At 31.4% G+C, this 26,301-nt stretch overlaps 1 protein-coding gene across 2 annotated transcripts; it reads right to left on the bottom strand.

The window, feature by feature from the left end:
• Nucleotides 1–1,169: 1,169 nt before the first annotated feature.
• Hyls1 (Hyls1 centriolar and ciliogenesis associated) lies at nucleotides 1,170–25,545 on the bottom strand. 2 transcript variants are annotated; one of them, XM_076504216.1, is made up of 9 exons: nucleotides 25,408–25,545; nucleotides 21,703–21,890; nucleotides 18,556–18,749; nucleotides 15,347–15,492; nucleotides 13,544–13,599; nucleotides 6,188–6,261; nucleotides 3,766–3,820; nucleotides 1,787–1,968; nucleotides 1,170–1,473 (listed from the first exon to the last, which is right to left on the bottom strand). In XM_076504216.1, the coding sequence occupies exons 2-9, from the start codon at nucleotides 21,809–21,811 to the stop codon at nucleotides 1,438–1,440; spliced, it is 852 nt and encodes a 283-aa protein (XP_076360331.1). In that variant the 5' UTR covers nucleotides 21,812–21,890; nucleotides 25,408–25,545; the 3' UTR covers nucleotides 1,170–1,437. The 2 variants fall into 2 exon arrangements, with proteins under 2 accessions (XP_076360331.1, XP_076360333.1); XM_076504218.1 differs by lacking the exon at nucleotides 25,408–25,545 and adding an exon at nucleotides 24,836–24,973.
• Between the last annotated feature and the right edge of the window lie 756 nt (nucleotides 25,546–26,301).

The raw sequence follows: 26,301 nt of genomic DNA, 5'->3' as shown, positions 1-26,301 counted from the left end.
AAAATTATCTTTTTAGCTGATGAATTTTCCTGAAAGATTGCTGTTGCCAAGTCTAAATGAATATACAGTTGTCACAAACAAAACATACTGTTTGACATCTAACATCCAGTCTGCAAACCTGAGAGAATTTTGGTGGGTGCATTTTCAAATAAAAACCTTCCAGTACCCTCTTTTTTTGAAATGGTAAATAGAAATTTCAATTTCTTGTGGTATTTATAAGCTGAACTGTCTTCCAGCATGCCTGAATTCAAATTAGTCTTCAGGCTTTAAGAGATTAAAACACACTCCTATCTAAAATTCCATGCAAAATGGCAGTGCCTGCAAATGTTGTACAACATAGGATCTCATTTTTCAGCTCCATAAAGCAGTTATATCTGTGGTTTTCACAAATTCTGTCAATACAGATGGCTTTGGAAGGCTCAGTGAAGCTTACTTGTCATCATCATGTACCTAAGTGTAGTACTTCCATGAAGTGTAGTAGTTGTGCTATACTGTTGATCTCTATATTATGAGAAATGTTTAGAGTAATATAAAAATGTTTGATATTACAAAGTTTCATACTTCCCTTTTGCAATAATGCATACAATGTGTGCAAAAGCACTAGTGCAGCATGTCCAGTTATCGCTGTCCTTTTTGGAATAGTTTCTGCTCAAACTGTCAGACAAATGCATAAGTCAGCTGCAGGAGAGAGTATGGTCTGAAAAATTAGACTTTAGTTGTAGCGAACAGCAGCACCACAAAATCATTGTTGGCAAGACACTATAGACCAATCAGTAATTTTAATCTTTGCTTTCAACCAATTAAGATTAATATTTGTAAGTTATTTTCAATTGACCAATCATGATATGCCAAAAAAAAATTCTACTTTTTAAAAGAGAAACATCCACATCTTCATTGTTAAACACTACTGAAATGTGTGTTACAATGGTAGTAAATTGTTATAACTTGAAAACTATAAACCTTGACACACTTCTGTAGCCCACCTTACCCTCAGAATGCAGTTTCATTGACTTTCAGACTGAGCAGTTAAATACACTGTTACATTTTTCAAATTTCACAGTTGCTTGAAAATAAACTGTTTTTATTTGTTCAATATATCTCAATTATTTAAAATTTTTCCAAGTTACATCTTTCACTGTTGCACATTATAAATTAATAGCATGAAAGTAGTTCGAAAATAAACTTTATTTGTTCAATATATATATCCCACACAATTATTTAAAAATTTTTACACATTACATTTTTCACTGTTGCACATTATAAATTAATAGAATGAAATTAGATATATACGTGCAACCAACAGTACAAAAAAAATATGCAAAATTAATTTTTACAGTGCAACTCAAACATGTGTTAAAAGACAAAACATTTGTTTGTTCTAGTAAACTCAAGAGTCAAATCATATGTCATGCATCATCTATTACTAAAATACTTATGTCATAAACTGTATGGAGGATAGTGAAATGGTCTTCCCTAAAAAGGAGAAAAAGAAATACAATGGTATTTTTCCTACACAAGGAAATTCAGTTTCTAAAAAGCACAAAATCAGACCAAGGAAAAAATACAAACTAATAAATCATGTAAAATTAGTTTTAACACCTTCAAATGACTAGGCTAATGTTTTGTAACCAGAAATAAAAATATGGAGATTTTGTTGAGTTTTATTTTATCAAATGTTTAATAGGACTAACATAATTGTCTTGTTTATTTAAATAGTGATATAATTAAGAAAAATGACATTCCAACACATTTATTTCCATCCATATTAAATTCTAAAATTGTTTACCTTAACAACAGCATCATATTCTAACATCTGTCCTCTAACATTCCAGCGTAGATCTCTGCGTAATTTTTCACCAGGGGGTTTGTAAGTTTCCCAGTATTGTCTGTATTGATGATAGCGTGCAACAGGATCACACCTATTGTTGTACATTGCTTTATTAAGGTAACCAGGTGCAGGTCGAACACCTAAGTGTTTGAAAAGAGAGAATAAGATGTTTAGTTGCTTAAATAAAGGCAAACAGATTGTCACGTGACTGATAATTTGAGAAAGTCATTTGTTAGAAGAACAGGAGCTATAATAATTTAAACACACAAACAAAATCATGGACTCAGTATGCCATCTTATTTTATTTGAAGTTTAGTATCACAGCTTTTACAATAATACGTCCAGTTCTGAAAAAGATATTTTGTTGCTTTTATATAAAAGCATGAATTAATTTGGCAATTTGCTACACAAAGTAACTTGGTATTGTTGTGAATATTACACTATAAATTTCAATATTTTGATACTTCAAAAAAAAAAAAAAAAACAGTGAGTATCAAAGTTACATTGACAATAGAATTTTTAGTCAGTTAAAGAATTATCTTATTTTTGTAAATTACTCTCATTTTGTGTGCATTTATTTTTGGATAATTTTCATTTATATATTTGATATAACATCTGAAACTGATAAGACCAGACATTCAAATAATCAGTAAAATAACTGTAAATGTTAGTGCATTGAAAGTTAACTTTATGTAATTAAATAAATATTAATAAGACTAACACTTAAGTTAAACAACCATTTAATAATTAAGGATTTAATGCTTGTTTAAACAGTATTATAAAAATTAACTACATTTACTAGTTAGAGGACAGCAATTTCTTTGTTCTGTGACAAAAACAAAAAACCACACAATCAAACTCTAAATATGGATAAAAATTCATTTGCAAAGAAAGAGATTAACTGGTGTTGTATTTGTATTACCAATTAATTCAAGTATGCAGTAATGAAAATAGTTGCTGTATTTACCTAATAATCCAATTAATATAATGAAACAAGTTTTAAAACAAACAATTAAACAGAACTTGCTGAAGAGCAAGCTCAAGTAATCACAGACTTGTGTCTAGTAGAATTTATAAAAAAACAAGTTTACTTTTCAGTTGCAAGCACACTACCTTCAAAACGTTTTTGATGTATTTAGTTTTATTGAGTAAGATGTAAAAACATTTTTCCTATTCTATTAACTTCTGAAGGGATAATTGTGGAAATTTATTCCACTTGCAACATTTTTGCAAAATATGACACCAAATCATGTAAACTCTACATAAAATAATTAATAGGTTCCAAGTGGGACTTTTTTTTATGCCAAAATTACTATTCCAATGTAAAAACATGGAAATAAAAATCAAACAACTGAAAGAAAAAGGATAAAACTTAACAGTGTTAAGATAAGTAATGTGGTACTTTTTAGTCAATAATTACAACCAATGTAGGGTATTTCTAATTTATTTCATATTTTCATGACTTCCCTAAGTTAGTTTTAGGGTAAAGAAAACAAAGATAAAATACAAAGTTTTACCAAAAAACATTTGATATTCATTTAGGAGGTTATGCAAATAAAATATTTTTATAATTAGCATAAAAATAACTTACCACTCAGACTAAATTAATACATATCGGAAATCATCAGTAGAAATAATTTAGTTGCATGTTTTTGTGTGTATACAAAGTGACATTTTTAAAGAAGAAATTCATTACACTTAACTCCATTTTTATAAAAAGATCAGCTGAATGAAATAAATTGAGAAAATATTTTAGTTCTATTTTATTGAAAAAGAAAATAAAACAGACAATCAACCATATACATATCAGGCACTTGATATTTATAGAAATAAACATCAAACACAACCTTTTTCAAATTTTATTACAGCAATAACTGGAGTTATTAAAAATAAAATCTTTTAATTTTTAAAACGTCCAGAATTCCTTGTATACGTACCTGATTTAGTAGATCGTTGACTGATTCGACTCAAATCTCCTAGAGAGCGTGACAGCTGAATATAAGAATAAAAACACAATTCATGTGTATACTACAAATGTAACATGTACTACACCAGATACATCACAATATGTAATAAACATGAAAAGTTTACTGAGTTCTCAAAAGAGTTAAAAGTAAGGTCATCAATTATTAGAAAAGAAAATTAAAAACTGATTACCACTCATACAAAAAATAAGAGTGAAAGTTAAGATATGACAATGACTAAAATAAAAACAATCTTTTACTACATGTGATATAACAGAAGCTAAGATATTTTATTTCATAACTTTTAATGCTACAGTGAAACCTTTAATATTGAAATGCATCAGCTTAACATAATTAGGAACTAAGAACATCAAGTTTAGTAACAAATACTGTGTAGGGAGTATGGCATAAATATCAAACTTAACTGAAAATTACTTTGTTACTTACAACTGTTAGATGAGTATCTAAGCATATTTATCTGGAAAAGTTCAATTTGGGTTTTAAAAGATAAATACCATGAACACGAGATTATACTATGTAACACAAATTTTGTTCCTGGATAGTATGTGTTATTTCTTAATTGCTTATGTTGTAAAAGTACAGAAACTGACCACTATTCCCTTCAAACTTTGCTTTTGTAACCTGGATAATGAAATTTAGAAATTAACCTATTTTCTATGTAAAAATAGGCAAATTTGCACATTTTCATTTACATAAGGTCTGAATAAAACATATGAATCAAGATTTACATATATTTATAATAAAGTTATACAAAAATGAACATAAATGTTTAGAAGTGAGTAGTTTTTTAAGATTTGCAACTTTAAATCACTTTCAAGTATCAGCCCCCAAATATAATCTCCCATCATGTTTTCATTATGTGCTCCCAGGTCACAAAAGCAAAGTTTGAACAGAAAAATAGGCCTTTTCCATTTACTTTAGACATAAGCAATTGGAAAATAACATTTTCTGCTCAGGAACAAGAGAAAGTAAACATTTTGTTACATAGTGTTGGTGTCAAGAAACAAAACAATAAAAATTTTGTACAGAGACAGCCGATTTATTCAGATTCAGTTAGCCTTTCCACAGTTCTGAATGTCCTTTGGTTTTGGTTTGTCTCATAAATACTTAAACATTTGTACAGATATTGTGAGGAAAACTATAGAGAAAGCACAGAACTTCAAGCCATGGGTGTCAAATAAAAGAAAAAAAAATTGGTACACCATATATGCAAAACTTAACTCAATTTTAAATTAATATGAACTAGGAACATATCTACTGATCAAAGTACTATGATCAATAGTTACGTCTCTCAGTTCAAAAGCGTAAAACCTTTACCAACATAAAATATAATAACTGTAGAAATAAAGTAGGAAGATATCTAAATAACAGATGGAGATAGAATAACCTGAAGTAAAATAAACACTAGTCACAGTTCATTAAATCAAACTAACAGCAGTCCACTATAAAACCCTTTACACATACTTTATTGTAACGATAATTAGATAATAATAATGATAAAGCAGGAAAACTTTGAAGTTAAAGCAATATTTTTAAATGTTTACATAACCAATCACAAATTGTAAACTGTTCAAAATTACAATAAAATTCACCTCTCTATCCCTACTCCAAAACAGAAAACATGTCATATATAAATTAACTGAATGACAATAGAAATTACAAAGAAAAACCATGAAAAGCACATTTTGTAAATGCTTAGAATTTATCTATCTATACAGTTTCCATTAGAAACCTAACTCCAGTTTTTTTCTGAATAACTTCTCATCAAAGAATGAATATGCAACTGAAACTAAACCCTGAAACCTAATTCTTAAATGCCTATTATCCAGAAATATTTAATGTGGCTATCAGTCTATCAATTCTGCCATTGTAGAGTCCTGACAATACTAACTCCTGAAAGTTATGAATTTATTCTTGTAATACAAATATATTCAAAACAAAAATTCTACAAGTTACTGGAACTTATTAGGTTGTGGGTTTTCTCTACTAAGGTATAACTATACATGTTGAAATAAACAAGTTTCCTCCCCATCAGTGTTCTCTTACTAATAACCTTAAGACTGAAAACCAAACCATGAATACCAGAAACTTAATAACAATTCAAAAATGCTTACATTCTAACCATTGCTTAAATACGTCAGTTTTCACAGAACTTTGGTGGCTGATCCACATAATACTACTTCTATAAAGGAAAGATTTACTTGAAAACCTGGTTTTAAAACCACCAGTTACATATGGTCTATGTTCAATACTTGGTAGAGCAAAATTTTGTACTGCAAAATGTCCTGAAGATATCCAAAATATTACATGCAAACCATTGGGATAATCATTTGAAGAAACAAAACTTTTTCATTTAAACCATAAAATAACATACCCTTTTAACTCTTGGAATTTGTCCCACCTTCACAGAATCATCATATGAATATAAATCTGATGGTGAAGAAAGGTCTGAAAACAACATAATTAATTATGGAAGTATGAGAAAAACCTTTTCCTTTCAAAACAGCCGACATAAAACATTTTTCTCATGAACTTTTATAACTTGCTGATAGGCGATATTTTGCATTAAAATATGCATATGTTTGTTTGTTAAACTAAGTACAGAATCTAACAAAAATGTTAAATGCACAGCCAGGTCTTGTTTTCGTGTTTTTTTGTTTGTTTTTTTTCTTCCCACAAAGCTACATGAGGGCTATCTGCACTACCTGTCCGTAATCTAGCAGCGTAACACTAGAGCGAAGACAGCTAGTCATCACCATCTACTGCCAACATTTAGGCTACTCTTTTACCAATGAACAGTGAGATTGACCATCACACATTATAATGTTCCCACACCTGAAAGGGCAAGCATGTTTGTTGTGATGGTAATTCTAACCCATGACCCTCAGATTATGAGGCAAGCACCCTAACCACCTGGTAATGTCAGGCCTAGGCTTTGCTTTATAAGGAAATAGTACATTTCTTAAAAGGTAACATTCCAGAGCTTTCAAAAATATTTAACTTCACATAGAAAAAAGTTAACATAATTATGTTAAAATTAAAAAACACCATAATTAAAAAACTTGAAAATTATGGTATATTAAAGGAAAATTGATCCAAGTGAAAAATTGAATCTCTGAATCTTGGCTATTAAAATATTCATATATTATTAAGGTATTAGGTATGTACACCATTACTGATAGGAAATAAAACAGTGAATAAAAAGCAATAAAAATTAACTCTCCATGTAAGAATGATGTCTACAATTTTATGCACAATGAATTTTAAATCTGTAGATGAAAATTAAAAAATACTATTACATGAATAAATAGATAAATACTAAATCAGGAAATAATGTCCATATATATAGTGGTTTGTCTTTATCACAAATTTGTTTGTACACTTAATCATCTAACAATTATAACCACATACTAGACACCTAAACTCAGTAGAAGAATTCAAATAATTGAAATTTTATTTTTCTAGTTATGACAAGGCAAACACTGTTTGGCAATAAAGAAACATGTCCTCTCATTTCATTTTATATCAGTCAGCCATTGATTATCTTATCTAAAAAACAAATGAATGACATTCAGTCAATGCTCATAAAATGAAAACTTGTTGCAGGTAGCCTTTCATCTTCACAGTTCCTGGTACTTTACTTCAATAAGTAGATGGTCCCCCTAAGAAAGGTCATTTCTCGATTTCTTTCAAAACACATTTTCAGAAGATATGTGTCTAAAGTTGCTTGATGAAATAACATTGAGATTCCAAACAGTATTCTATTGATGACAAGAATGCATGATACTGTTATGTCAATCCTCTTTTCTTGAACGAATATATAGATTATTGGATGGTATTATTACCCTTTAGGCCTAGTCAGGGCTAGATTCATCAACACAGCAGTAGGTAGGTAGGTATTTCGTGTTTATTGGCACAAAGCTACTAGGTTATCTGCACCAAACAAGATGCAGTATACTATAATGGTATATGGAAATTAAGATAAAAAATACATAAAATTAAGACCCACCAGGAAGACCGACGCATTAAGTTCAAACTTGCTGTCAGTTACCTGAAGTTGGCCTTTCCAATCATGGGTTCAGGTCAAAATAAAATTAAAATGTGTAAAAGAAATCATGTTAAAACAATGTACAGTCCAATAAAAACCTGAAGTTAAATAGACCAATGGCTCTTAAAAACATAAAAACATGAGTGAGGCAGCCAGTATCACCTATAACATTGGCTAATGTGAAGGGCAAACCTACCTTAAAAATATGTTCAAATAACTAAAGAAGGCTTGATTTGAAAAAGCTTGTTATTTCGTTGCTCACTCCAGGTCGACTGCCAACTGATGTACAGTCGGGTTTTAATAACTGGGCCATAGTCAATGTATGGAACAGGAATGATGGTGATAGAGCCAGAGCAAATGGACTTTGCTGCTCTATCACCTAGCTCATTCCCACGAATACCAACATAACCTTGTATCCAAGAAAACTGGACTGAGATAGACCAGTTTGTTTTGGATATTGATAAGAATAGAATGGTAACTAACATGGAATGATATCAGGGCCAACAGACAGCTGAACAAATCAGTATAGATCATACAATTCGCATATTGCATAGTTTCAATATGATTCAGGGCAAGAGAAATGGCATACAATTTAGCAGTGAACTCAGAAACTGCAGAGTGGATTGTGTGTGCTACAATCCAAATGTAACAAACCATGACAGAACCAACAGAGGCACCTGATTTTGAGCCATCTGTATATATGGGAATGAATGGATTGTTTGAAAGATGTTTAGCAAATAAAGAGTGATATTTCCAAGCAGGAGTATCTGCCTTCCTCAAATGACTTAAAGATAGGTCACAGTTAGTTATAGTAATTAGCCATGGTGGAAGAGGCCAATCTGTGGATACTGCTATGCTATTCAAAGATAAATCCAATTTTTCTGATTGTGCCTGGATAAGAAGGCTAAAATGAACAATGGCAGATTTTCTATTATAAAAAAGTGCAGCCCACTGAAGATAGAAAACACAACCCCAAGTAGGATGCTGTGGTAAAGATCAAAGTTTGGAAGTATACATAAGAGAGTTGCAAACGGTGAATATACAGAGGGTTCATGGGACTCCATGTAGAAACTTTGAACTTGAGAAGTACGAAAGGCCCCAGTGCAAAGCCAAAACCCCTGATGGTGGATAGGATCCAACATTTTCAGTGCTCAGGTTCTGGCAGAACCATAAATCAGTCTTATAGTCAAGTTTGGATCAGATAATGGCACAATAAATTTTAAGCATGGAGTATTAATCTGCTCCCCAAGAGGTGGAATAGAGGACACTAAGGATGTTCAGTGCTCTTATACATTTGACATAAAGTTACTTGATATGTGAAATAAAGTTTAATTTACAGTAAATATGAGATCTAAGAACTTTGCTTCAGGGATGACAGGAAGTACAACATCATCAATACGAAGTTCTGGATCTCAGTGAATACCCAGTGTGCAGCATAAATGTATACAAACAGTTTTAGATAAAGCTGAAAATCATTTGCTGTGGTCCACTTAAGTATATGAATGATTACAGTTTGTAGCTGCTGCTCAATAAACCTCATGTTTGATGACTGACATGAGATGTGAAAGTCATCAACGAAAAGACCATTTGAAACTGTAGGGGGTAGCTGTTCACTGATGGCATTAATCTTTATAATGAAAAGTTGGACACTCAGAACACAGCCTTTAGAGACTCCAAGTTCCTGTGAGAAAAAATGGGAAAGTGTTAGGTCTACACGAACAGACCTGAAATCAGTGGTTCATTAAAAAATACTTAATAAGTGGCAAATTGTCATACAATCCATATGAGTGAAGGTCTTGCAAGGAGCCATAACACCATGTTGTATCATAAGCTTTCTCAAAATCAAGAAAATAGTAACAAGATGTTGTCGCTTCAAAAAGGCTTCTCTGGCTGATGTTTCAAGGCAAATTAAGTGGTTTATTGTGGAGCATTGTCTTCGAACACACACTGAGTGGGTGAGAGCAGGTTGTTTGATTCAAGGAACCAAACAAGATGATCATTAATCATCCTCCCTAAGGTATTACTGAGACAACTCAAAGCAATGGGATGGTTATTCAGAGGAATCTTTTTATCCTTCCCAGGTGTAAGAATAAGGAGTACAATAGCTTGGCACCAAGCATCAGGAAAGACATTCTCCTGCCATATGCAGTTAAAGACAGCCAGGAATATAGTAAGAGGGGCAGGAGAAAGGTTGGCATAGAATCTCATAATGTATATCATCAGGTCCAACTGATGTATTACCGGACTGATGAAGTGCAAGTTTGAGTTCCACCAGTGTAAGAGGGCAATTGTAGTCATTGGGATGATCAGTCGAAAAGGAAAGACAGATGTTCAACTTGTGTTTTAATAGCTAAGAAGGAAGGGAATGAGTTTGAAGAGCTAGATACATGAGAAAAACTTTCACTAAGAGTATTGGAAATGCTCTGAGCATCAGCAACTTCATGGCCATTGGATATTAAACAAAGGGAGACAAAAGTATGCTATCTACTCACCTTCTGGATCTTGTTCCATATAACTTTTGAACTGGTACTTAAAGAAATGATGGAGGTGCATTTAATCCAAGATACCTTCTGGTTTTGACATTAACTCGCCGAGCATGTACCCAGGCTTACTGAAATGCAATGTGGTTTGAAAGTGTGGGATATCTACAAAATTTATCTCGAGCACATTTCTGAGCTTTATGTGTTATATAACAAGGGTGGTGATGCCATGGGAAAGTTGTCGAGGTTTTGGGGATGCACTGAACAGCTGCTTGGACAATACAGTTAGTTACTGTTGCTACACAATAATCTATTGATGATTTACATCAGATGGCAGGATCAAGTTCCAAGAGAGCAGTGAAAGAGGGCCAGCCTGCCTGGTCCAACTTCCACTGACCATAGCCAGTCTCTCTTAATATGATAGGAAAATGATCACTACCTCATGGATTGATGTCAACATCCCAAGAAAAGCAAGTGAAAAGTGAAGGGGAGCAGATAGAAAGATCTATAGCAGTAAATGACTGACTGGGTGCATGAAAATAAGTGTAAAAGCCAGTATTAAATAGACAGGTTGCAATTCAAGAGCATATACTTTATAGCACAACCCCTCACATCAATACTGGAACCACCTCAGAGAGAATTATGCTAATTAAGATCCCACAAAATTAAAAATAGGGGTAGCAGTTGCTCAATGAGGGTATCAAGGTCTGACTGATTATACCTTCTTCCAGGGGTAAGGTACAGAGAGCAAACAGTGATGGTATGACTCAAGGAGATACAGATGTCTACAGCCTCCAATGGCATATTCAAATGGCAAGGACCAGGTGAGCACATGTTGATCAACCAGTAGTACTACTCCCCATGTCCTTGTCCTACACATGACCTGTCATTTCAGTATAAGGAGTATTGTTGAATTGTGACTGTATTAGTAGGTTTTAAAAATGTTTCCTGCAAAGAAAGACATTTGAAATGACAAAAGTCAATCAAATCCTTGATATCATTCACATTTGATTGAAAACCTCGACAGTTCCATTGAATTAACATGGCCATTTTTATTTATTTTGGAGAAGAATATGACAAAAACTTTGTTTGTGACCTTCTTTTGTTTTTTTTTTCACTGAATGTGGGTCTGTCACTCTCTATTGATCCTGCTCTGGATCAAGTGGGCAGGTCAGTGTTTGTATGCATACGTTTCAGTGATTGAGAGCGTGAACAAATTTAATTTTTGGGGTGTCAAGAGAGGAAGACCCCATGGAAACACCTAGACATGAACAAAGTGAACTTAAGCAATAATTGGAAGATGTGGTAGGGGCAGAGAAAGAAGTAGATACTGATTCGTTAACTTTTTTTATTTTGGAGGGTACTAGATTGAGATGCACTTTTAAGAATAAGGAGGAACAGAAAGGTCTGCCTGGACTCCTACTATAGTAGTAGAATGGATTACAGCAGCACAAGTCTGAGATGGAACTGGGAATTGTAATTTCTGAGCCTCTGGGCAAGTAATATTGTGAACTGTCTTTAGACGTTGTACTTCTTTCTCTTCTACCCATTTAGGGCAAGAAGTAAAATAGGAAGGAAATGGACCATTACAGTTAATACAATGCAGTTCTAGTTGGCATTCAAAAGCATCATTATCTTTACCGGCATAACAGGCACATGTCAAGGAATCACGACAAGACATTTTCGAATTACCAAATTGTTGACAATGGAAACATATAACAGGGTTTGGAATATAAGGCCATAATGGCCGTACCTTACAATTCAGTTATCCTGCCTTGATTGTGGTAGGAGGACACAATGTTGTAAATGTTAATATTAGAGCATTTGTCGGCTCCATAATCCCGTCTTTACGAGTAAAGATTTGGCTCACGGCTGTTACACCTTGGCTGGTGAAACCTGCAAGGATCTCTGACTCGGGAATGGTCTTTAAATCCATCTCAACTATAACTCTTCTGGAAGAAATCAAAGTAGAATGAGGAGTAATCTCAATGAGTATATCCCCAATGGCCTTTGATTTCAAGAGGAGTTTGGAATGTTGTGATGTTGTCACTAAAATGTCCCCAGAGCGTAACTTTTTTACCAATTTAGATGAGCCAGCAAGCCCTTCCAAACCTTTCTGAATAAAAAATGGAGACATCTGCCCTAAGGGTTTTTCCGTTAAAGAATGTATAATTAAAAATCGCGGGACAGATTTAAGTTGTGAGTTTAATTGTACAGAGTCATAAATACATGGTCATTTACCGGCAGTCGGATTTTTCTCTATGTTGTCATACTTGTTTTGTTTTTTTTTATTTGAGGGGTATCCATAATAAGAAAAAGAATATTTCGGTGCCCATGACCCCACCCACCATGGAGCCCTACAGTGCCACATAAGGTCACTGCAGTGACGCCAGGGTTTCATGAGCACTATACTCAAACACCAGTATCAGACAATGTCCACTTCACCTGTTGAGGACATTCTATGCTGGCATGCAATTGACCCTGGCCCAAATGAGCTAGCTGATTGATCTTGGAGGGGACATCCCAAGACCACCTGTCTACAGGAATTCAAGGCCAAAGTGGTGTGTTGGAATTGGACCTTTCAACCACCAGAATCCTCTCCTCCCCTTCACAGGTCACCATGCATGGCAAACATGCAGGTGGATGTTTGGATCCCAGAGGAGGTAAAATGAAAGAACAGAACCTTCCCTGGGAGGTCCCCTCACCATGTACAGGAATCCACACCACGGGGCACATAGCAGTATAAGCATTCAAAGAATAAAGTAGTTTTAGCATGTGCCATTAATGGAACCATTCTGTATCATCAAGAGCTTGGTATGTTCTACAGAAGTCATGTACATCACATTCTAGCGTATAAAATGCAGTTGTTTCTGGTTGTCTTCAAAGTATGTATTATTTGACTGTTGATGACTTCTGAAAGTTACAGCTACTATTCAAGGTCAGTTTGGAATACTTCATATTCTGTGACTCAAAAGAAGACTGTAGAAGACCATTATTTATGGTATAAGCTGAATGATCAACCATTTGTCTTTCAGACCACATAATGGATCATCAGATGCTTGATTTGTATAATAATGAATTATGAGGGATGATTAATATCACTTTAGAACAGTAGTTTTGTCTTATCATATATGTTACAAATTATGATTACCATTGAATTTTCATGCAGTGTACTAAAGTGCACATATACAGTTTTACTAACCAGTATTTGTTGTAACGTACGACTCTTCGCTGATAACTGAATGACCATTTCTATGCCTGCGGGTGGAAAAAATATATTTTTGTGTTACAATAACAGCATATTTTAGATAAAAAATACAAATAAAACCCTTTCTTCTTTTACTAGGACAAGGAACTGCTTCAATTTCCCACAAAATGTACTTTGAACAAGCAGATAAAAATTCAAAGACTTAATTTGTTTTATTGCTATCCACTGGAGAAAAACAAAGTACACTATTAGATCTCATTATTTCATACTTATCAGAAATAACAATCAACAGTCAGAATTATTACAAATTCCCTTCCTACCATATCTCATAAATCTTGGGTTAGAGTTTTTGAGTTTTTTTTTGGTTGAAAAATATATATAACAAGAGGACATTTAGTCCTTCAAGGCTCTCCCTACACACAACTCTTTGACAAAACAGTAAAAAGTTAAAACCACCCTTTATTCTTCAAGAAATTATCAATTGTCTTTCTAATCCAATTATAGCCAGAGAGTATTTCTCCAAGGTTTAGAGGGTGACATGAGCAAACCTGCATTACAAGTTATGTAATTCAAGTAAAAATAGTAATTCTAACTGCATTAACAATTTTTTTATTCAAAACTATCTTATGTTATATGTTGTAACTTTACAAAACTTATTTAATGTAATTTGTAAAGACAAATTACCATTTCCAATTTGATCTCTGGTTACAAGAGATATTAAATTGGAATTGTGCAAAGTCATTTCAGATTTTTTTAAAACAAAATATATGACCATCCAAAAGTAAAGTTTATATTTATCCTGACCCTGGCATCTTAATAGAAATATTAGTTCAACATTTTATTTCTCACACAACTTTCCTTTTCTCTCAATGACTGTTTCAAAATCCCCATGTTAGTTGAAGGGCAACTAATAAATCTTGGTTTCCAAACAAGAGAGAACAGTAGTTTGTTAAAGGTTAAAATACACATACTAGACATCAGCTTCTAATCCTAAGAATTGGATTTTTTTTTTAATTTCATTAATGATGTAGAAAGGTTTTATACCATCATATCATAACTTCATTGTTAATTACTGAATTATCTTTGTTATACACAAAGTGCAAATTTTATCTATCACTTTAATTTTTTAAAGATTTAACTTTTCTGTATAGAAAAAATTTAATATGTTATTTTAAATCAACTGTATATTTTTTATATTCTATTGTTAAAATAATGGATGCAAAAAAAACATCAATTCACATTACAGAGAAGATATAAATTATACTACAATTAAACATTAGACACAATCGTTATTTCGTGAAACTATTTTATAAACATGCACACAAAAACAACTGCTTGTGCCTCCTAGGAACTTCCACACACTTTAGAAAATATTCTGAGGCACAAGCAGTTGGGAGAGTTAATAGTGCAATAATGTAATATTTGACATGTTAATATACTTTTTATTAATGGAAACAGGTAATTACTGCAACACGTAGCATTTTGATGTGTATCCATGAATTACATCTCATCACTTACAATGTTTTGCTCATTTGAAAAATACACTGGTGGGAGGAGTGTGTGTACAAGCAAGGATATTTATTAAAGTGTGACATGGATAACAAATAGTCCAAGAAATGCTGGTTTAACCAGATAATTTAAAAGTGCATTTACATCATTAGTAAAAATGTGCAAATCAATTAAGATACTGATTTTCCTGTAAACCTCACAAGAAAACATGTCATTTTTACAAATAAAAAACAATAACATTTCATATTATAAAGTGTATTTGATAAAAACAACTTTATAGAAGGTTACCTCAGAATTTTTCTTTTAATTGTCTTTCCTTTGGTGGAACTCTGTAATGATGTGCTTGAATCTAATGTCCTTGGAGTGCCCTTACTTTGAGAAGAACTATTATCACTACTCGACTGTGTTTTTTCAAGAATTTTTTGTTCAGTTTCCTAAATATTGAGAAAAAATTAAATATAATGTATAATCTTCCATTAACTACAGGTGGCACATAAGTTAAATATAAAAATGATTTACTGAAATTAACCACTTTACTGTCAGATTACCTGTATTGTTAGTGTTCTATATAAATCACATGAAGTATTACACTCTTTACCTTTCATGTCCACAAACAGTATGGAGGCAGTGCAAATGTGCTGTTTGGCATACTACAAACCACATCTTTTAAAATCAGTATACAGTACTGGTGGAAACAAAAATGATACTGTGATTATTTACAATAAATGTCTTCTAAAGCTAATGAACAGAGAAATAAAAAAAATTACAAATATTATTCTATTCCTTATTTTTCTGCTACTAGAGAAATATTTCTTCACAAACAGGTTAAACTTCATAACCATTGTAAAACCTGGACTACAAGTTTGTTTTTTTTAAACAAAGTATACCTTCTAAAGCAAATTAGGGACAAAAACTCACAAACTATACCCTCTAAAGAAATTAAGGACAACTCACAAACTATATCCTCTAAAGCAAATTAGGGACAATAACTCTGATAACACCTCTCTGTTCAGGGTAAAACAACTAACTTATTATTGATTTTAGCTTCCCTTATCTTTTACAAACACCTAATAATCTTTAACATGGCTTTCCATTTTCTAAAGTTAGTTATACAGTTTTAATTTCTGTATAATCCAAATTGGCCTTATGATTTTTTTAACCTTTCTATGATAAGTTAACTTATTAGCATACTGCTTAAGTTCAGTGTGTTTGAAACCTATATATGTTTACAATAATGTCTAATATTGCCCTTACTATGTAGTAATATTCAGCGAGAAAAATATTTAAACTTGATGTACATGAGTGGCCAATGGCAAACTAATACACTAAATTACGTTCTACACACACACACACACACACAGAGATCATATGAAGTCTTAGAAAATACAGAATGTTGAAGTTTATTACTAGATACCAGCATCATTAAAGCTACCTATTATTTTAGGAATTACAGTTCAGCAATTAGTTTAATTTTATAAATGATTAATTGTTGGCTTCATTAATTTACCACATTCAATTAATCAATTATTCTCATGATATTTGAATAAACAAAAATGGTAATAGCTGGAAACACTCATTTAAATCAGCATATTATTTACTAAACCCTGACATTGATCAAGCTGAACAACTTTGAATTACCCAAAAACAGTAATGAGAAATCATATGGTAACATTGCAATTACTTGTATTGTTTGAATAACTGAATTCTTAACAATCAGAAACACTAACTTTGATTAGCTAATTACTTTAGTAACAATTGATTTAATCACAACTATGATTATTTCATGTGACAATCAATGCTCATAGATTTTGATCAATCAATATAAATACTCAGCTCTATTGGAAATAAGGTAAAAAACAATTGTTTCTAGAATAAAATATTCACACACACAGATTTCACTTTTACCCTTATAATATGACATCCAAGATAAAATCCACTTCTGACACTCTTTGAAAAACCATGTCTACTCATTCATACTGCTAACTGAAAAACTAAAATGTTTGCTTATGTACTTTGAGAAAGCAAAATTAGCTATAAAGCTTAGTAATGTAAAATTAGATAAGCATAAAAGTAATAAAAGCCATTCTGCTCATGAAAGTTATCACTCTAATCTAACAAACATCTATCCAATGTAACAAAAGCAAGTGTGACCCATCATATCCATCTACTTGTCAGAGAATTATATTAAGAAACAAATGACAACAACCAATTTCATGAGAAATAATTTAAAAACTTAAACCTATATTTATTTTTCATGGTTATGTTTAAAGCTTTTCTGTTCAATGACAAAGCACCAACACATGGATACTTTAAACCATTAACCATTTTAAATACCTGAATATGGTAACTTCCAGTTTTTTAATGCTCCATAGTAAATAAGAAAAGTATTTTTAAGCCTCTCTCAACAAGTCAGTTTCCGTAATTAGTAATCACCTTACCATTCTATCACTGCATTATTTATAGAATATAGTTACTTAGTATGAGGCCAAAAATTACAGTATTTCCAATGAAACCTCCCCATAAATTTAATCAATATTGAGGTAACCTTGTTATCCTTACATTCAAAACAGTCATATATGGATTCTAGAACTCCCCCCCTCACATTAAACACTTGACTGAAAGCTTCGAGTCTTTTCCAAGAATTAAAACATCCTTTTTAACAATTTCAATGCTCTTTTTACATAAGAAATCAGTTCATTCCAAGTTTTCTTACCTTTTCAACAATTTCAATGCTCTTTTTACATAAGAAATCAGTTCATTCCAAGTTTTCTTACCTTTTTAACAATTTCAATGCTCTTTTTACATAAGAAATCAGTTCATTCCAAGTTTTCTTACCTTTTTAACAATTTCAATGCTCTTTTTACATAAGAAATCAGTTCATTCCAAGTTTTCTTAGCCCAAATCAAACTCATTTTTCATAACATTTTGAAATATTGTCTTCAGAAAACAGCACAAAAAAAGAGACCTTTTCATACAAGTTCTGCAGGCAATCTTGTAAAAACTTAAATCAACTCTCTAATTTAAGAAATATTTTTAGCTAACCTCCTCTACAACTTTTTTTTTTTCCTAACAAGTCAATATTGTTTCTTAGATATGAAAGCTAAAAGCATGCATGTGAACTGGCCTAGTATAATTCATTGTATTACAGTCTCTCTGAATCTTGGTGTCAACAAACTTGTACATGTAAGGATCCATTAAGAAAAGCAAATTAAACTACTGAAATGATATACAACATCAAAACACTTTAAAAGAACCTTATAGTCTCATCTCACTCTGTCTAGGTCCACTTAGAACATGCTTTTAAATTTATCAATCTCCAAACACATGTACAATTTATTGTATTGCTAATTGTAATCATTATAAAAATTGCAGCATGAATGATAAATATAAGCAAACTGGAAAATAAAGCCTAACTATGCAATTAAAAAATAAGATTAATCTTGTAGCAGCATATTACTAGCAACTCAAATAAAAATCTTAAATCTCAAGTAACATACTCGGTCAGAAGAAAATGGAGAGTAATTTCTTATGATGTGTGGACGGGTAAATGACGGCTGATCTGATGGTGTCTGGTAAGCAGGGTTTTCTTCTTGAGTTCTAGTTTCAGCATCACTGATACTTACTGGACTCAAAGTAGAAAAACTGCTTGGACTACTACTACTTCTCTCTTCAAAAATAAGTTTCCTCAAATCTACAAAACAAACCACTTTACTAGCTTCACAAAAAATGCCAATACTGAATGTAGAATTTTCATATAGTAATAAATACAGAACAGCTTATAAAAAAAAAGATCATTTTAAAAAATCACATAAACCTAGAATTTTACACCTATTCTTAGGAAGTAATTTGACCTCTCTTCCCTTTTGCAATTATGCAAGATAGATTCAGAAAGACACAGTGTTTACAATCTCAACTTACTTAATAAAAACTTTAACTTCAAAAACTTCAACAATAAAAGCAATTTTCAATATAAAACATTTATTAATAAAAAAAGGTAGAAGGTGTTACTCATACAAATAAAACCATATCCTACATTATTAGTCTACTCCCGAGGTACTAATACAACTAGTTTGAATAGGTGGTCTGCAATTGGCAAATTATTTATCAGATCTGAAAAACACAGTTGAATTTCAAAACTGTTCATTCCATTAAAATTTTAATTATTTCCAATTAAACATTTTCAATTGAAACTCAGGGCACATGAATAATGTATATACTTTAAATGAAGAAAACTTGCACTATTATCCCATACTTAAGCTTTCACATAATGGTATAACATGAGTGACAAGCTTGTTCATAAAATGCACAATGATGATTCACATGCATTTCATTAAACCTTTTGTCAGAATCATTTAAATGAATAAAAGAGAGCAATAAAGCTCAACTGTACAAGCTTCATGTAAATATGAGAATTGTTGCCTAAAATAGTCCTATATGCCTTAACATTAATTTTTTTTTAATATTAATCAAATTCTACAAGCTTATGTAAGAAGTTAAAACCATCACCACTACTTCATTTCCAAACTCTCTCCAATGAATCTGAAAAATTCATAATTAAAAAAAATATCACTAGCTCTTGTACAGGGAAGCAAAGTAGTTATGGTGTGAATGCCTTTCACAAAATGTCAAAGCATGATATGTCATACCTGTCAAAAGAACTAAGTGGTACACCTGTTATACTTTTAGATACTACATTTGTTATGTAGTCCCATTAGAAGTGTACATCTAAGAGTAGCATTCCAACCACTATTTGTAATATTCATTTACACACACTCCTAACACTTGAAAGTTCCTATTGGATTAGAGGTAAAAATATTTTAAAAATATAACAGTATATAAAATATATACTGATGTCTTTTGATACTTCCAATTAAATTGATGCATTTTATAAATACATGTTTGAAGAGTATCTTCTTAGAATTGTCAAAACTATATATAGTGTTGTGGTATTATTTGAAAATATTAAATCACTATAGCTTTGACAAGTTGCAAGCCAAACTGAGAGCACTGATTGATTTTAGTCTTCAGTTAATAAACCAGTAAAGTCTCTGTAATATAAACCATGTTATACCTCAACATAATCTATTCAACAATAATTACAACAACCATAATATTACATATCAAACTTAGTTGGTCTTCCTGTTTCAGGAATAACAATTGGAATTATTTTGGGTTGAGAGTTAATTACTTTTGGATAATAATTTGATCTAGATTTTATCATTCCAAAAGAAGGCCTAAAAGAGGTCTTATGCAGAACTCTATTTTTCAGTTACTGAAAACACTGTAGCACATGCATGAATAACATCATTTATATCAGATTTTGGTAAAATCTAATCAAAAGTCATACTTTTTCCATTATTCCAAAACAATCTCTTTCTGTTTTTAAGATGTTAGATTGTTTTTCCAATGTCTTAGGCATCTATCTAAATGCTCTCAAACATGTTTGACTGGTATTAATTCTTAATTTTGAGCAGCTCAGGGTAAAGAATTCATTATTTCCAGGCCTTAGTTGTTTTTTTTTCTGGCAGTGTGGACCAACATTCTTGAAAAAAGTTGCAATTTGTTTAGTTTTTCTGATGTGAACAATGGCAGTAGATCTTTTATTAAAACCTTCAAGCACTTGTCAGAATTCAGGCACTCCTCAATACAGACCTTCCTGGATATTAGAATTATCCACAGATCATAACACCATGTTTCATAATTTCTTGTTGGGATTTGAAATCCCAGGCTTTACAAGTTTTCCACCACACACAAATCTGTCTAAAATTGGTATACAGTTAACACTTCATTTTATATGACCAAACATATACCTACAGAACTCTGATGACTTGTTTGTGTTCCTTAGCCAATAAGAGTATATTTTACTTTAGTCCATTACATCCTAGTGGTTTTCTACAAGCAATTCTTTTTTTGGTGTCCAACTCAGTTAGAAATGGTTTTAACAGTACATTGAAGTATTGTAATTGAATTAGCAATGTAATTTTGGTAGCAATGAAATGTTTTGTCATTTGTCTTTTCATTGCTGATTTAAGCCAATTTGTAACAACTATTTTTTTAACCTTACAACTACTTTCTTTCTTGAACTGTTTCATATTACTGAATAACATTGGCTTAAAGATAGCAGTTTTACTATTTCTCTACTAGAGTTCCAAGTTCACAATGACCTATGATCCTTCCCATAGTTAAAAGGTCCACATCTGCAGCTTTCCTGGTCCTTATGTTGGTTTCTAATAAATTAAAGTAAAATACATTTGGGTTTTCACAGTATATAGCTGCATATATTTACCAGAACATACCATTTTCTCTGTTCAGTGTGATAAAATTCTCAGAGTGAGTGTGCTAACAATGATATCTCTCTGTGCGTGCATGTGTGTGTATATATATATATATATATATTGTAGCACTAATCATGTACGTAGTATATAACATACACTTTATGGTAATATAACAAGAAGCTTGTAACTTTAGGAAATGTTTCTTTATTGAAGTTATTTATCACTAAATGTGAAATGATACCCCAAAAAACAACTTTTTTTTGCTGGGAAACTCATGTAATTAACCAACAACTTCAACTTATTGTCATACAAAGTTTATTTCAAATTAAGAAAACTCAAAGAAAATAAATTTTGTTATTGGGCAGTCACCATTTTTAAATAGTTTTAGCTGATCATCAGGAATATTTGGATAACCCAATTTTTCCAACTCTGATCGAACTTCTTCATCTGTAAATTCTAAACACTGTGAATCCAGCATTCTGATTTGGTTCAATGGCCTGCTTCTTTCACCAGGAAACACAAGAGTACTTGTAGATAGGAGTCATGTTCATGTGGACCTGTTTTGAAAAATAAAAAAGTTCACAACCAATAACACTGAATATACATTTAAAACAAATTGAAATGTTAGACTACACAAGAAAATCGATGTGTACACAACATTTCAATTTATATACCAGTATTTCTGGTCACTCACTAGAATTTGTAAACAAATACAGTAACAAGATTTTATTTGATTGTGAAAAGTGATGGCAATCCTTTTTATATTTTGAAACCTAAACCAATTTTGTTACCCAAACAACTGTTGTTTTAAGATAATAGAAGGAAAATATACATATACCATAACACTCTACAGCTCCTACAAATTATATACATACATTTAAGTTATACATATAACTTCCCTCACAGACTTAGTCTTAAAAAAACAAACAAGCTTTGAGTGCTATTTTATAGCTTGAATCAACAAATGACACCCATTATTTCTGCATGCCACAAATGAAAGTTAGGTAGAATATTATTGCATTTATTGGAAGCAATCTCATGTCACATTACATCACACATTTTCTATTTCATGACACGGTAACTATGACCTTCAAAGGACATAGGTATGTGTACACAAAATGCTTTGATTGGTCTCTTGATTACCCTCAATTGGCCGAGTGATCTGAATTACATGAACTACATCTTTGGTATCATAACTAATTATAAACCAATTATTCAAAGAAAATATGATGAATGACAGTACATTATATGTTTAAATAAAAACTTCAACACATAGTCTTAGAATGTATTTCAAACACTTTAACCATGATTTAGTAATGCTACTTTTCCAAAAAAAAATGCTAACAGCCCCCAATCCACTTTCCAAACCCTGAAGAAATGATGCATAGATTTGTATGGCAGATAGTAAATGCCAAAGTTTTACCTTTGAATTATAAGTAAAAAGCAAAAGCATTTATTTTCAGTGATGGAAAAAGTTTATCTATCAATTTAAATTACTTCATGGACTTTAAAAAAGGTTAATTGTGCTGCACCATTATTTCCACTAAGAGTCAAACCTCTGAGCTACTTATACCACCCTCAGTAAAAAGTACTTGTTGAACATTTCAGTCATGTTAAGAGCTACACAACAATAACATATGGTAAATGTACATTTTAAGTTACACATTTTAAAACATGAATGATAGTGTGATTATTTCCTAACAACTTAGGACAGAATAACCAGTATGCAAAATAAAATTTTGCATCAATGTTATTCACACCTGTTCTCTCATCATTTTAAAAGGGAATGTTGAGCTCTGTCTGCATGGGCAGATTTGCAAACATAGCATGGGAAGCAAATGCCATAAAGAGGAGACAGGTGAATATTTGGACAGACATCATGGTTTACAATATATAGGACCTAGTATACAACTTTATTTGGATGTGTTTCAGTTGAATTTTTATAAAGATGTCTTGTATTTAGTTAATGTCTTTGTACAACAGGATGAAAACAACCTCTGAAACACCTGAATTGATTCATTCTAACATCTTAGTGCTTCTCTGCTTCACTCTAAGCTTATTTAACCAACTGACTAGTTCACCCATTATTTATAATCTAATCTTTGTTCTGCATTTTTTGAAAACTTTTCACTCATTTATTTTCCAAAGTATACTAGGACTAATACAATCTTAATATGATGCATCCTATAGCTAACAACTGAATTAAAACATTAAAATACTGCTTATAACAACATCATTGGGAAAATTAAGCAGTTTATTGTTCATTTATTCATTTATATCACTAATGTAAATCAAAAAGAGCAAAGCTCCAAACACTAATATTTGAGGTATCCCACTTGTAACATTAATACAATTTGACTTCACTTGATTTAAAGCAACTGCTTTCTTCCATTCAATAAACCTATTTATCTAGATTTTTTTTAAAATTAAGTTGCTGCTTTAAAATCATCTGGAACAAGTCAGGTACATATTACATTATGGTAATAACATACACATATTCTGTTACAAACGTTCAGGTACTGTTTGGAACTTAGAAGAAACTAGTACTAGTACTGAGTAGTAAACTATCAACACTAGAAGTCTGCCATTAGTAGAGTTAACATTCGAGGTATATTATTATGTACATCTGTCTTACACTAATAATTATTAACAAACACAAGACTTGGTATGGTAAAATAAAAATTAAGATAACCAATTTTATCATTATGCGCATACATTTATATCACGTTTTAACTCAGTAAAAATATTACTATAGTTACACTTTCCCATCCTAGTCTATGCATTTTTTGATCTTTTGAATTATATTCATTATATTTCTAATTTCATCAGATTTTAACATGTAATCCATACCTCCACAGTATAAATTTGTTCTCAGTCCCACAATGCAATTTAAGCCAGAAAAAACAGCAACAATTGGCTAAACTTTTTTTTTCACTGATTCTCTCACAACATAACAAAGCTAAATCTAGGGTTCTCCTGAACCTATTGAAATTCTACCATCTTCCATACAAAAGATGACAATAAAGAATGCAAACCCCATAAAGGAATTTCATGGTGAAAAGAAAAAAAATAAGATAAACCAAATCAAAAAAGGAATAAACAAGAGGAGGCAAGCAGCTGAATTAGGAGTCCAAGGAGGTGTTTCATTATGACTTCTGCAGTAGTTCAAAGGCCAACATTAGTATCCACCCAAAAAACAAAATAAAAGAACAGTAATTTATTTGCATCTTTTTAATGGAAAAAAACAACAAAAGAATAAGAGAATAAAGACAAAAAAAAGCTGGAAAAGAGTAAGTTTTCCAGAAAATGTAGCAAAACTGCAATTTTCAAGTAATCAAATTTTTGAGGATTTATGCCTAAAAAATATAAAAGCATCCCTGAAAATATTTTTCAATGTCCCATATTAGTACTAAATGAACCGTTTCAGTGTCCAAATTCTGCAGAAATTGGCAATATATCAGGAAATTTTGCTACCCTGAGGTATTATGTATAAATCACTTACAAATGTTAAGGCCAAAACACAATCATCACAATTTGCCATCATCCCATAATATATATCACTTATGACGAGAAACACTTGAAGTGAAAAACGTATCCTAAAGGATATTAAAACTTTAATTAAGATACACAACACACAACAGCGTTCTGACCCTTTTCAACTTTTTTTTTTTTTTTTTTTGCCAACGTTGAAGACGACCTAAGAAGGTCGAAACGTTGCTTCGTACTTTAATTGGCTAAATATTAAAATGATAAATTTCTAGAAAATATGTATGTAGCGTATTCTCATTTAAATTTAAATTAGTATTTTTGTACAGAAAATTATTAAGCAAATGATAGGAAAGCATTTTTTTCTAATTTATGTAAAATAAAGTAATAGTTTAAAGAACTGTTATTATAATTTATTTGGAAATATTCAAACACTGCAGTTCGCAAGGTTTATCACGTTTAACGAGTTCTTGTACAATCTACAAAGGTATAAATTTATTCAAACATCACGTCATGGTAATTACTATACAGTAACTACAGTTGAACATTAGTTACACTAAACTTAAGTTCTAGAATGTCATAACTTACATTATCTTCTTCGAAATCATAAGTGTCAAAATGTGTCACTACTTGCTTCTGTTAGTATAATATTACTGAGTTCCAACTACTATCCATCATTACACACAGGTCACTTTATCTTTTTTTCTCTCTAAGACTGTAGTATTCAAATTATCATCCCTCTAGTGTTTCTAAATAGCTTTAAATTTTTAATGTTTTAATTAGAAAAGGACATCACGAAATCTGTTTTCATCTTCGAAGTTTTTAATAATTTACGAGCTGAAATTAACAATATTAAAATATAAAGACAAAGGTATAATAAATCGAGTTACTAAATTAAACTATACAAAAAATGAGTGACTGTTTTACTATGTAGTTTAATAAAGAGAAAACAACGACAAGATGATACTGTCGTCGAAAGCACATAACACATTTAATTGGATCATTTTGGAAATATGTTTAATATTTAATCCTATTCTGAAATTTTGTACTCCACAGTTAATTCATTTAATAATTTTGTCTAAATGTTTAAATGACAATAAGATTTTTAAGGGTTTTATTTCTTTAACATATTACTTTTTATCAGACACTGTCAAGGAATGCGCGGCAGTATATGTTATAAAATTTTTGTTGTTGCCTGTTTCTTCCGTTTTATCCGGTGCAGAAAATTCAACGTCCAACTCATTTACAAAAAACAAAACAAAAACAAAAACAAAAAACACGTAAACATAATTTTTCAGTACCCTGATTGTTTTGAAAAAGCAACAACATAGATTTGCTTTTAAGAATCAAAAACTGTAAACATAAATTTTTCATTGCAGCTAGTTTTTTTTTTACTTTTCTAACAAATAAATAAGACCAAATAAAATTCGAATAATCAATAAGTTTTCACGATTCTTCTGATGAACAAAAGCATTGATCATC

Source organism: Tachypleus tridentatus, chromosome 6 (genome assembly GCF_004210375.1).
Source record: "Tachypleus tridentatus isolate NWPU-2018 chromosome 6, ASM421037v1, whole genome shotgun sequence".
NCBI classification, from domain to species: Eukaryota; Metazoa; Arthropoda; class Merostomata; order Xiphosura; family Limulidae; genus Tachypleus; species Tachypleus tridentatus.
The sequence above is the reverse complement of the archived record's forward strand: the minus strand, read 5'-3'. Positions and strand labels throughout refer to the sequence as shown.

Bases quoted from the DNA above. Each gene is read 5' to 3' on its own strand.
- Hyls1 (XM_076504216.1), bottom strand. From the start codon at position 21,811: ATGCTGGATTCACAGTGTTTAGAATTTACAGATGAAGAAGTTCGATCA. The intron at 13,600-15,346 runs GTAACCTTCTAT...TTCCACCCGCAG, and splicing joins ATTAAAAGAAAAATTCTGAG to GCATAGAAATGGTCATTCAG. The intron at 1,474-1,786 runs GTAAACAATTTT...TCTCCTTTTTAG, and splicing joins AATATGATGCTGTTGTTAAG to GGAAGACCATTTCACTATCC.